The sequence below is a fragment of the Delphinapterus leucas genome, chromosome 8, assembly GCF_059928025.1.
Source record: "Delphinapterus leucas isolate spDelLeu-1000000601 "Yukka" chromosome 8, BTC_Dleu_Yukka2, whole genome shotgun sequence".
In the NCBI taxonomy this organism is placed as follows: Eukaryota; Metazoa; Chordata; class Mammalia; order Artiodactyla; family Monodontidae; genus Delphinapterus; species Delphinapterus leucas.
This window is the reverse complement of record NC_143136.1, coordinates 108,375,605-108,389,559: the sequence shown is the minus strand read 5'-3', so window position 1 is coordinate 108,389,559 and position 13,955 is coordinate 108,375,605. Positions and strand designations below refer to the sequence as shown.

At 38.8% G+C, this 13,955-nt stretch overlaps 1 protein-coding gene across 2 annotated transcripts in view; it reads right to left on the bottom strand.

The window, feature by feature from the left end:
* Positions 1-13,955, bottom strand: part of UGGT1 (UDP-glucose glycoprotein glucosyltransferase 1) — a 108,788-nt gene that overhangs the window by 89,919 nt on the left and 4,914 nt on the right. For both annotated transcript variants that reach the window (XM_022590528.3, XM_022590529.3), the window contains exons 2-5: positions 13,734-13,869; positions 8,559-8,641; positions 6,050-6,180; positions 1,612-1,724 (exon numbers count right to left, since the gene is read on the bottom strand). In XM_022590528.3, coding sequence (XP_022446236.1) covers positions 1,612-1,724; positions 6,050-6,180; positions 8,559-8,641; positions 13,734-13,869 — 463 coding nt within the window. The remainder of the gene's footprint in view (positions 1-1,611; positions 1,725-6,049; positions 6,181-8,558; positions 8,642-13,733; positions 13,870-13,955) is intronic.

The following is a 13,955-nucleotide window of genomic DNA, read 5'->3' as shown; positions in this document are numbered from 1 at the left end:
TTAAAAAAGCTTTTAAACATTAAAAACAGTACAAAATAAAGCTACAGCAATGATAATTTAAGCAAACATTATAAGCATCTTAGTTTTCAGTTAGTAAGAATACTGAAAACAAAACAGGTATGAGTCTTATTTGTTCATAATTAAAATTAACGAATGTACATTATATAAATACTAACCTTAAAATGTAGACTTTGACTAATAATTGTTACCAATTTCTAGAGCAGGGGGTAAAAAAGCCAGAAAAAGGATACACATCCAGCCCTCATAGTACTAAAACTTTAGTAAATTATTCTACCATATAAATAGAATGTAATTACCTTTTTATTTGAAGACCTAAGTGCAAATAATGCAAAAAAGCAGAGGATAAATCTAAGCGTACAACTTCCCAATTACAGCATCTCCCTCCTCTATCATTTTTACTATTATGATCATCCTACTACTGCATCTAAAATTTAGGTTATCCTCATAAATTTTAAAACTCCCCCCTCAAGAAAACTTCTCTAAGAATGACATCAAGATATCAGCAGATCTTAATGCACAGACTTTATGACCTACCAATCCTTCTTAAGGAGGTATACCTACGCGTACTAAGTGGAAAATGCCCCTTATAAAAATAAACCTACCTACCTGTATAAATTTATAACCACAGAAAAAAGCATAAAAGAATATATGCCAATCCATTAAAAATAGTTACCACCTCTCAGAAGAGGAGACATTATCACTCTTTTCTTTATAAAGGTCTGCATTATTGTAACAAATTAAAGAAAGACTTTTTCAAGTCAGCCAATTTTGTGTTCCCCAAGGAAACAGCACTTCACTATGCAGCCAATTTCGAATGTCCATACCTCACCCCAGACAGCTGAGTGCGCACTGAGTTTCTGGTTATCACCCCGAGGAAAAAGCACTCATACCATCTGGTGGGCAGAGGACAGGCGCTGAGCAGATAATCTCACTAAAGAGTTTCCCCACCTAAAACACCGCCCGGCACTTCCCGTAGAGCAGGGCAATATCAGAGAGAGATCACTGTTATACAATTTCTAACAGCATTGGAGGATGTACAGAGGGCTTACTGCCCTAGGCAGACAGCAGGAGGTACCTATTGTTATTTGTCCACCACAGGAAACCTACCTTTAAGCAAAAAAATCAGCCCACTGATTACCAATTTAATATTCAAATTAAGCTTGCAATTATCTTAAATAGTCTCCTTTGTCTGAAACTAATACTATCCTGAGAGATCATTATCATTAGTATCATTACTCCAGGCGCTGGCTTTAACACACAGAATATTCTTTACTAAGCTGATGACAAAGCCTAGGTAATCTCTCCGATACAGTCATTAGTTACTAAGTAACAATAACAGTAAGTACTCTTATTATCTCTATTTCGAAACAAGATGAGGAAAGAAAGGTTATGTAATTTGCCTAAATTCACAAAACTATTTTAAGTGATGGAGCTGGGATTTAAATCTAGCTGGTTCTGGTTCCAGAATTCACATTCTAAACCACTATACCTACGGACTAAAAAACCCGTAAGAAAAATCAGACGGTGGACCTGATACAGAAGAAAGCACAATGAATGCATGACATTTAAATAAAGAAACACACAATCTACCTTTCAGAAGCTGTTAGTAGAAGAGTCTCAAGGGTATCAAAATCACAAGTCCTCTTTCCATGCACTGAAAAAAATGAACTACATCCTTCTGGTGGAGGTTCATCGGCTGCTATCTGTCATTTAAGACACAGACATTTTTAAAAATAATCTCTAACCAAAAACAAGATAAAAACATGAATATTCTAAATAGGTAATAAAATAATAATAAAACAACATCAGTAAAAGCAGAAATTAACATCTACCGAACACCCATTATGTGACAGAAAGAGCTTTACGTTTCACTGCTTTCTTTGTATTATTTCATCTAGTTCCTCCCAATATCATTCCATGAGGTAGGTGTTATTATTATCCCCAAAACAGAACTTTAAAATTCTATCTCAGAAGATATCAAAAGATATCCGGGGGGGGGGACTTCCCTGGTGGCGCAGTGGTTAAGCATCCGCCTGCCAATGCAGGGGACACGGGTCTGAGCCCTGGTCCAGGAAGATCCCACATGCCGCGGAGCAACTAAGCCCCTGCGCCACAACTACTGAGCCCGTGCACCTAGAGCCCGTGCTCCGCCACAAGAGAAGCCACCGCAATGAGAAGCCCGTGCACCACAACGAAGGGTAGCCCCCGCTCGCTGCAACTAGAGAAAAACCTGTGCGCACGCAGCAACGAAGACCCAATGCAGCCAAAAATAAATAATTATTTCTTTTTAAATGTTACAAAAAAAAAAAGATATCCAGGGAACACAGTATGTACCTTGTAGAAAACTAAGCCTACAAATGTCAATTGTAAGTGTCAAAGTATAACAATGCAGTCCTAATTAAGTATAATACGCAGATTAATGTGAAGCCCCTCCCTGAAACAGGAAGAATGACACTGAATCTAAAAAACCAACGGGGCCTAAAAAAAGTAAAGATGGAAAGGTAAAATTATCCAAGGAGCACACTAACATATTCAAAGGAAAGGCTGAATGAGACGTGGGGTATGTTTAGAGTGAAATGCACGCCCAGGCACAATGAGATAAGTCCACCTGCAACTTAAACGAGAGGCACACTGAAAAGCATGAGTGTATAGAGATGGGGAAAGGAAAGGACATACTGACAAGGTCTGGGTACACACTAATGTCATTTATGTAACACATTCCTACTGAATGTCCTTTTCTACTGCTGGAATACAAATAATTAAGAACAGATGGGGAGAAATGGAAAGCTTGCTATGAAAAATTAATATTAAAACTTTCCATTACATTTTTCTTCTTTTTTGTAAATTATTACAAAACTTACAAACTTGTGTTTGTAAGAAGAAAGAACAGTACAATAAACCCCTATGTACCCATGACCCAGCTTCAGTAATTATCAATTCATGGCCAATCTCATTTCTTCCACCTTCCTACCACACTCCACTGGATCATTTGGACACAAGCTCCAAATAGCATTTCATTTATAATGTTTCACTATGTCTCAATAAAACACAGAAGTGTTTTGTTGGTTTTTTTTTTTTTCTGGCCGGCCGCACGGCTTGCAGGATCTCAGTTCCCCGACCAGGGTTTGAATCCAGGCCATGGCAGTGAAAGTCCAGAATCCTAACCACTAGGCCACCTGGGAACTCCCAAAACACAGAGATTTTTTTTAAAAAACATACTACCATCATCACACTTTTAAAAAAAGTAATACAGGGCTTCCCTGGTGGCGCAGTGGTTGAGAGTCCGCCTGCCGATGCAGGGGACACGGGTTCATGCCCCGGTTCAGGAAGATCCTACATGCCAAGGAGCGGCTGGACCTGTGAGACATGGCCGCTGAGCCTGTGCTCCGCAACGGGAGAGGCCACAGCAGTGAGAGGCCCACGTACCGCAAAAAAAAAAAAGTAATACAATTCTGTATTGATGGCCACCGGCAGCATAGTTTTTCAATCTTCCCAAGTTCTCCCATAAAAACAAAGCAAAAATGAAAACAAAAACCAGTGGACCACATTTATGACAAAACTAGGTGGAAGGAAATCCCCATGATACAAAACACAAAAATGACCTGCGGATATCAGAGGCCATAGAAGTAGAGGGAAACTGCAGAGATTCTGATGATCCTGAAAACAAGAAAACCCCAAAACAGCCAAAAGGTTTTCACTGGAAAGTATGGTGGGCCGACGGGTTTTGCTTCACCTAGTACAGGTAAGCACAAGGCAGTCTGACCACTGTGAACTCATAACTCACAGGCTAGGACTCCCTTCTAGGAAAGAGCCCCACCTCTAAGGAGAAACTGTTGAGGGCAGAATAAAACTCAAGCAGGACAGAGATAAAAGCCAATAAAAGAAAAAGTCCAAAAATAGAAGTGAAAGAGGGGAACAGAGTCAGGAAATTTCAAAAAGCAAAAGCTACCTTTTTTTTAAAGCCACCCTATTTTAACACAACATAAAATCAACAGAATAGGGAACCATGCCGACCTCCAAAAGTTAAGGAAAACTAATTTCACATCAAATTGAGCAGAAAAAGTCTCAGTGTCAAATCCCATACAAAGCTATTGTAAGAAAAGGGGAGAGGGGAAAAACAGAGTAACACCCTTATTCTTATAGACGAGTACTGTACAAGAGAAATTTCTGCAATGATAGCAATCTATTGGGAATTCCCTGGTGGTCCAGTGGTTAGGACTCAGCGCTTTCACTGCCGGGGCCCTGGGTTCAATCCCTGGTTGGGGAACTAAGATCCAGCAAGGGCCTTGCTGGGGCCAAAGGAAAAAAAAAAAATGTATAGGGCAAACAGTATAAGTTATTCAACAGAAAAGAAAGGGATAGAGGGAGAACCTATAAATTAAGAGACCACTCACCCCCCAAAAAAATTAATAATTTTTTTAAAACTGGGCAAGATTAAACTCTATTGTTTGGTGATGAACTCTTGGGCAATGAAATGTTTTTTAAAAAAAAACAAAACAGCAAATGATTCCAACACAAGAAAGTGATTCCTTTTGAAGGGCAAAAGTCCGCTGTGATGGGGACACAGCACATCAAGGGCTTCCATGGTGCCTGGCTAAATTCAATTTCCTGACGGGGTGAAAATTACAAGAGTGTTCACTTTGTTATAATTCTTTATACTATATATTTCTTGTGAGTCATTTTCTATGCTGGTTTTATTTCAGAACAAAAAAAAAGGTTTTAAAATTAACAATTCTTTTATACCAAACATACAATCAGCATACACACCTTTGATTCTCTTGCTATTTTTTACGAGTTTGTTCAACTCAAAATCCAATAAGGGGCTTCCCTGGTGGCGCAGTGGTTAAGGATCCGCCTGCCAATGCAGGGGACACGGGTTCGAGCCCTGGTCCAGGAGGATCCCACATGCCGCGGAGCAACTGGGCCTGCGCACCGCAACTGCTGAGCCTATGCTCTAGAGCCTGCAAACCACAACTGCTGAGCCCAAGTGCCACAGCTGCTGAGGCCCACGCACCTAGAGCCCGTGCTCTGCAACAAGAGAAGCCACCCAACGAGAGGCCCGCGCACCGCAACGAAGAGTAGCCCCTGCTCACCACAACTGGGGAAGAACCCGCGCGCAGCAACAAAGACCCAACACAGCCAAAAATAAAAATAAATTTTTTAAAAAAATCCAACAAGATCCACACGTCGAATTAAGTTGACACCTTTTTAAATTTATTTATTTATTTATTTCTGGCTGTGTTGGGTCTTCGTTTCTGTGCGAGGGCTTTCTCTAGTTGCGGCAAGCGGGGGCCACTCTTCATCGCAGTGTGTGGGCCTCTCACTGTCGCGGCCTCTCTTGTTGCGGAGCACAGGCTCCAGACGCGCAGGCTCAGCAGTTGTGGCTCACGGGCCCAGTTGCTCTGGAGCGTGTGGGATCTTCCCAGACCAGAGCTCAACCCCGTGTCCCCTGCATTGGCAGGCAGATTCTCAACCTCTGGGCCACCAGGGAAGCCCCAGTTGACACCTTTTTAAAGTCTCTCTTGAAGCTCCTCCTTCCCTCTTTTCTTTTCCTTTTAACTTACTTGTTGACAAAATCAGATTATTTTACTAAAAAGCTTTCCTCATCCTAGCTTTTCCTGACTGTATTCCTGTGATATTGTTTCACATTTCCTATCTGCTGTATTTCCCGTGAACCACTTTTAGATCTACAGGCTATGATCACACTCAGGGTTAACTGGTTTAGCAAAAACTATATCGCCTCTCTCTTCACCTGTGCTGTATAAATAAAGTCTGGTAGGCAGTTTTTTGTGTAGATATTTTATTTTTCCTTAAATGAAAATAAGTGCAAATTATATTTTTTATAATATGTTATTTGAAGATTTAACATCATCAATTTTGCTTATTATTTATAAACAAATTGTAAATCCTAGACAATTTCAGGTAGAAAAGGTATAGTTCTGTAATACAATGCCAGGACAACTGCAATACAGCCGATCAAGATATGTAACCACTAAAGAATACTGTCACGTGTAAGCACTGAACTCACCTGCTGGAAGGCTTGAATTGTCGCTGAGTAGGAGTGAAGAGACAGACAAAATTTCAACAGATTCTGCTGTAGTCGTGACAGAAACTGAAATGCAACTTCCAGTATTGCATGATAGTAGGAATAATCAGTACCTGTCAGGAAGAACATTAACCAAAATAATTCTATATGACTAGAGGTATCCAAATAAGATAGTTCATAAAGTATAAAGCTATGTGTTACAAAAGCAGACTGATTGCAAAATGTTACCACTATACTGTCCTGAACTGCTGTCAAATGCTTAGAATTCCTTGAAGTACACCATGCAATTGGACTTTTCTTCCCTTTGTTCAGACTACTCCCTCTCCCTAGACTGCAATTCTCCCACTTACCTGGATGACTAACTCCTACTTTCTTCCTCAGGAAGAATTCAGCTGTGAGAGCACCTATTCCAGGGAGGCACCGCCTATCCCTACCCCATGCCTCAGTGGACCAAGTTCATCTCTTCTTTGCTCCCATAATATTTCTTCGCTTACCTCTTTCACTTACCACATCATTTACTCATTTACCTACTTACTAACTGCCCCTCCCAAAGAGCCTTTGGGGCCCCAAAGCCCGAAACTATGACTTGTCTTTGTAACCACAGTGTCTGCATATGTTATCTATTCAAATAACGCAACAAGACGGAGCAGTGTGATGAGGAAGTACAAGGTATTAAAGAATACTAATGAAACTGTAGTTTGGGGAGAAGCATTAAAACAATTGGAACACATTATCTGAGGGGAAAAAAAACGCATGTACCAGTATGAAAAAATCCCCAGGATATATTAAACGAAAAGCACAAGGTACAAAACAATGTATATAGTATGCAATTTTTTCTTACTCTTAGAAAGAATAAGAAATAGGAATACATACTTATGTATTTATTGTAAAAAAGAAAAAACACTGAAGACTAAACAAATTAATTTAAATGGTTATAAAAAGCCAAGAGAAACAGGAGGAACAAGATTTTTCTGTGTATAGCCTTTTGTATAGCTTTGACTTTTAAACCACTATTATCTATTCCAAAAAGAAATTTAAGAAAAATATTTCACATTTTAAAAAGCAAAATGGGGCTTCCCTGGTGGCGCAGTGGTTGGGAGTTCACCTGCCGATGCAGGGGACATGGGTTCGTGCCCCGGTCCAGGAGGATCCCACATGCCGCGGAGCGGCTGGGCCTGTGAGCCATGGCCGCTGAGCCTGCGTGTCCGGAGCCTGTGCTCCACAACGGGAGAGGCCACAGCGGTGAGAGGCCCGCGTACAGCAAAAAAAAAAAGCAAAATGTAAAAGGTTCTATATGGCACCTTCTAAGTAGAAAAAGAGATCAGAAAGAAATATCTTAAAATGTTGCCAGAATGTTAATGGTGACTATCTTTGGGTGGCGGGACTATGACTAGTATTTCAAATAAAATGTTTAATGTACTTTTATGGTCACTTCCAAGAATTCATACTCCCCTAATTTTAACCAGGAACACATCAGCATTTATATTGAAGAAATTTCATTTTAAACGTCAGAATTCAAAATTCATTACAAAACTCACTTTGATAAATTTGTTTTATGAAGTCATAAACTAAAATGATTTTTTTGATAACTCAAACAACTCTAGCTGACTCCAAATTATGTAATTAAAGCTTACAAATTATGTAACTAAAGCTTACAAATTATGTAACTAAAGCTTACAAATTATGTAACCAAAGCTTGTTCAAAACTTTTATGCACTTGAATCACGAAAAAAGATTCAGACTTGACTTTTTAAAGATGTATTAATTTTTAAATATCATAAAGTTAAAAATCAATTAGTCAAATATTAACAGCAGTCACATAATTTTTACACATTTTCTCTTCAACAAGGACTTACGCCTGTCAATGTAATACTCAAGGTTTTAACTACTCATGTATCAGCATCTTTGACTATTAATGTTCATACTCTATGTAGCTTATATTGAATTGGAAAATGTTTGTGAAAGCTCATCAGAAACTGTAAACAAGTGATACAGTTTACCTTGTCATTAATTTGACACCTTGACACTCCAGTTGTGTGTGGCTGGCATGCATAATGGAAAACATTCTGGATGGCACTAACTTAATGATAACAAACTTAACAGATAATAGATCAGTTGTATAATTAGTTCATAACAAAAGAAAGTGAATCAAATCTGATGGTTATTAAGTAAATGCTAAATGATTTTAAAAGAATTTGACTCCCACAAAATATTCATGTAGCACTTTCAATAAAAGAACACAAAAGAACAAAAACAAGGGGAGAAACAAACAAAAAAAAAAATCAAAGGTAGCTCTTATGACCAAAGTTATAAACTTTTTCAAAAATAATTACTAGTTTGTGTTGACTCTGCTGGCTACCATCACAACTCTAGTCATTAAAGATAAAAATGTATTCCATTAACTGCCATGCCACACATACTCTGAAAGAGATCAATTTTTCTAATATATTCCCAGACACCGAAGTCAAAGAAGCATTTGCTTCAATTTTACCGTGATGATCTGATGATCCAATATTTTGACTGGCTTCTACAAAATTCCAAAATTTCTCTTGACTGTCTTCTGCTAAAAACTCACTGAGAGAAAAGGGGGAAATATCAGAAATAAAACAACTTAATGAAATCTTCTAATATAAGCTATATTACTACGGAGAGTAAAAATAGATTTTTAAGTTACCAAATGTCCAAAGCTTGGCTTTTATTTGATAATATATATTATACACCAACATGTATAACATATATTTTCTAATGATAAGCAAGTCTTACTAGCTTATTAGCTATTAATAATTAGCTTAGTAGTTTATTCACTTAATAGCTTAATAAGTATCCCTAAAGAAACCTAGAATAATAGAAATGTTGTAACAACAGGCAAGTCCCAATATAAAGAAAGGTTATGAAATCTCATTTGTGAAAATGCTGTCAGTAGTAGAAGCAGAATTAGGAAATTGATAATTCTAGTACTAGTTCTGCTCACTCATTTTCTGAAATACCTTGCAAAGAACAAAAAAATATGTTTTCGCCTAAGTTTCTCCCAAGGAAAACATGAACCCTAGAAAAATTTCTAGGAGACTAAAGGCAGCACGTCGTAATCTTTTTACATCCACAAATCCAAATTTTCAAAATCACCAAATATTAGTTTAAAGTTAGCACTGATTTAATAAAATCAGGTCTTAGAACTTAATGCCATCTTAACTTTTTCCTTGACTTTACACTACTGTACTGACCTAAAATAAAATGGCTATTCTACATTTCCCTGCATTCAAGAGCCTAAAATCCCTTAAAAGAAAATGCATGTACTAATTGAATGATTCATGTAAACCGGTAATCTTCTCCTCCAAGGCATACCAATGTAGTGGTGGTCTTTCCCTGTCTGAAAGCAAACTACAGATCTGGATCTCAGCTTACCTAGCCAAAGGAAGACTTTCCCATTACTTGTCAACACTGGGCTCTACAACTCTCACTCTACTCCACAGCTAGACACGGAAATATGGCAACGTAAGAAACATTTCCTGGTAATGCACAGCTTCTCTAAAAATAGGTTTCTGAAAATACCCATCATCATAATGTATTAAATTATTTAGTGCCTCCTTGAGTGTGGCATTTTCTAGGCTTTCAAGTAACTGACATAGACATCATACCAACCTTATAACAGCTTATAGTCTAAGAAAACAGGTAGTAAAACAGATAGATTATGATATGCAAGTAAATGCTTTGTATTCTTTGTAAGAATACAAAGTGAATCTTAGCTTAGATTCCTACAGAGGCCATATGCACATAAATATATACTTTTCATATAATTACAAGAAAACTTCTTAAACGTACATTCTTTTTCACCCCACTGCATAAATAAGTCTTAAAACGTCTAAGTGTCAAACAGCCTTAAGAAAATTAATTACCAGATCCACTGCAGTAATCCATGGAAGACAGGAACAATACAAGGTATTATTAAAAGGAACGCTGCCATTTGTTTATAGTATGCTTAAGTCTGTTTGCTTTTTGTTTTAAGTTGTTTTTTAGCTTCTGATACCTGAGTAAAATATCGATAAAACTTCCACTGAGTAAAATATTGATAGTTTTACAGATGACATTATACGATGTCTGGGATTTGCTTTAAAATATTTTAGCGGGAGAAGGTAGGAGGGTGGCGGTGGTGACGGTTATTGGACTTGAATTGACAATCACTAAAACCGGGTGACAGGTAGAGGGAGAGCACATTATATATATATACCATTCTCTCCACTTACAAACTTGTTAACTTTCTTAAGGGCACAGAGTTAGTAAATCAAAAATCTGGAATTTACATTCCAATCTCAATCACTCAAATCTATCATACTGCATTCTCAGGCCATTATAATATCTCAAAAAATGATTGTATAAGCACTCAATAGATGATTGTTTCAACTTTAATAACAGAACTTTATTTACACAATATTTCTGTTAGTAAGTACAGCTGCTCAAAACATACTCAGAGCTCTACTTCAATTAAATATATATCACTTTATGGACAACCAGAAAGCTACAAACCCTTCATTAGCATCAGGTCCAACCTAAAAATACACACAAGGGACTTCCCTGGTGGCGCAGTGGTTAAGAATCTACCTGCCGATGCAGGGGACAAGGGTTCGATCCCTAGTCCAGGAAGATCCCACATGCCGCGGAGCAACTAAGCCCATGTGCCACAACTAATGAGCCTGTGCTCTAGAGCCCACAAGCCACAACTACTGAGCCCACGAGCCACAACTACTGAGCCCACGAGCCACAACTACTGAAGCCCGTGCGCCTAGAGCCCGTGCTCCGCAACAAGAGAAGCCACCACAATGAGAAGCCCGCGCACCGCAATGAAGAGTAGCCCCCGCTCGCCACAACTAGAGAAAGCCCACGTGCAGCAACAAAGACCCAACACAGCCAAAAGTCAAATAAATAAAATAAATAAATTTATTAAAATTTTTAAAAATAAAAATACACACAAGAATAGTTTTAGTCCCTAAGGGCCAGAAGCAAGGAAGACAAAATGTCTGTATTAGCTACATGCCTCGATGTGTGGAAAAAGATTCTGTCCCTTCACCCTCCCCCCAATGGACAGCGCTGTGACCCACCATCAATGTCTGCCATGGACCCAGGAGGGAAGGAGAGTGGCCTCAGCTAGCTCTGGAGGTGAATATAGAGTAGTTTCAAAAAAGCACAGCAGTGTTTTTGAGTTGCCTACACGTCCCATTTCCTTGGCAAACTGTTCGCAAATAGCCACAGAAGAGAAGTAAAAATAATGAACCAAAATGGCAAATGGCCAGGATATCATGAAAAGGCGCTATGTTTGTTATGGGTAAGTTGCAGTGAAGGAAACAGTTTACAATACTCACTTCAACAGAGATCAAAGAAACTGAAAAAAAACTGATCAACTAAGGCTGACAATTTTAGCATACTTTCTCAAAAGTCCATAAGTATATGCCATAAGACTCTTCTAAGACAATATACAAACACCAAGAAATTTGTTAGTGTAAGTGAGAGTAGTGGGATGTAATCCAGTGAAGAATGTTAAGCAGAATATCGTAAAACATCCGCTACGGTTAGTTGCACAAAATTATTTAGGAAGTGATAGTAAATCTCAATGACTTAGGTTGACACCAGATAAATCATCCCAAATAAGATTAGCAGAAAGGGAGAAAAAATGTTCAGCTACAAGAGTCCTGGCTCAGGCAGTCCAGGACCTCACACGACCTTCAGACACTTCACTGTTACAACCACCAAGATCTAACAAAGCGCGGACATTTGAGGGGCTCGACCTATTTATCAAATTAGTTATTGTGACATCACTATGAAATACATGCAGTGGAGTCTGGGGGTTTCTGGGGGTGAGACGGGGTTGTTGGAGTTTTGTGGGGGGAGGGGGGTTGCCATTTTTTTGCTGAGGAAAGGGAGGCACAGAGGAGGGATGGGAGAAAGTCTGTTCAGCAGAAAGTCGGGGAGGCTCCTCAGCGAGTCAAGACGGGCTCCTACACGTCCCATGTTCCCACTGGCCTCTCCTCAATCCTGTACCAAAGGAGGCTTTGCCTTAGAAGGCACAACTATCCGTATACACTACCAACACAACAGACTCTTCATTCACATCTTCCTAGGGATCAAGGGGAAGATGTCAGAAGATAAAATTAGACCACAAAGTTAACTGATATAACACAACAGTTCAAATTTCCAGCTATATCAAATTCTGAAAGTTACCAAATGCTCATGGCTCACCTACCTAAATGTATGCTTTGGAAAGATTCTCTACAGGTCCTAGCTATATGTTATTTGAGATACAATAAAAATAAGTTTCCCTCTATAAACAAAAAACTGACTAAAAGAGAGGTATCTGGCTATATTTATATTACAAACACTAAATAAAACGTACACTTGGGTTAAAATCTCCCAAGAAATCATTGACTATATTGCATTTTATCAATTTTAAGACACTGTCAATTCTTTTTTCCAAGTTTGGGAGATCTTTTTTTTTTTGGCCGCACTACATGGCATGCGGGATCTTAGTTCCCTGACCAGAGATCAAACCAGCACCCCCTGCGTCGAAGGCACAGAGTCTTAACCACTGGATTGCCAGGGAAGTCCCTGGGAGATCTTCTTTATTGAGAAGCTGAGATGTATGTTTTCTTTTTTCCTAAAAACATATGTGTGGTTTCTACGATCCATCTACTAACTCCTTCTTAGGGTTCACTTGAGCTGTTACTAAGTTTCCTTCCACTTTTATTTTCTTCTGTACTCCCCAGACCAGGGAATCTCTTCTAGCTTGAGAGATAACAGTGGGAAGCTTGATGTGATTTACTGCATATTTGCTATGCTCTAAGTCCCTTCAAGGCCTAGGCCTTTGAAACTCATTTTCTGCACCAAGACCCTAGGAACAAAGCAGGATAGAAATGGCTATGTAGGGGATCAGGCAGACAGGCACGAATCATCTTCTAGAGTTTCCTGTAGCCCCAGATGGTACAGTCTCAGCAGAGGAGCACTAAGGTAGAGATGGGGTAGGAGACTGGGGTCCAGTATGTTTCAGGAATAGCAGGATGAAATGCTGCCCAAAGACACTGTCAATTTTAAGACATATCATTGTTTTATGAAACATTGAGTGAAAGATGCCACCAATTTGAAGATAACATATTGATTTGATTAAATGCATCCTGATTTTGGAGATGCTACAATCGGATAAAATGTGGCCACTTTCTTAGCTTGGCCCTGCACTCTCTTATGTTGGGGTCTCCTTCCAAGTTCTTGGGAGGGGCACGTCCTCTTCCCCCACCTTGCCAAGCTCTCTTCTCTTCCCTTTATTAAACACCTCTTAACACCTTCTTCAAATAAATAGAAAATTTCTTTTAAGTACAACTCTCTCTTCCATTATTACCACATTTACACTTTTCCTGGAAGATAACATAATAATTTAACCAATTCAATATATTTGTCTAAAGAAATCCCTAAAGATCTCTATAATCATTTCAGTCCTAGCCTGCTGACAGATAGAGTCTGTGTCCTAACAGCCTGTGAACAGCACACAAGCACAGTGCACACTGAAAGAAGGTCTTACTAAATGCATATATGATGAGAATCTCACTCCCTAAAAAGCTCCTGAATATTCACTAGCAGAGCCTACATTTTCACTCAAACACGTGAAAGAAAAAAAATGTCTTCTTACCTGGTTTCTAACAACAACGGAGTGGAAAACCATTTTGTTGTAAGAGAGGTTGTAATGGCTTTTGAATCTGCCTTTACTGAGGAAAACAGCCATAGTCCAGTGAGTACAGTCAGAAGGCCCATTTTATGGCAAACCCCTAAAAAGGGAAAAAAAAAAAGTTTCGCTACAAGGCAATGTTTAAACCTGAATCTTAATAATTAGAGATAAAAAAGAACATGACTA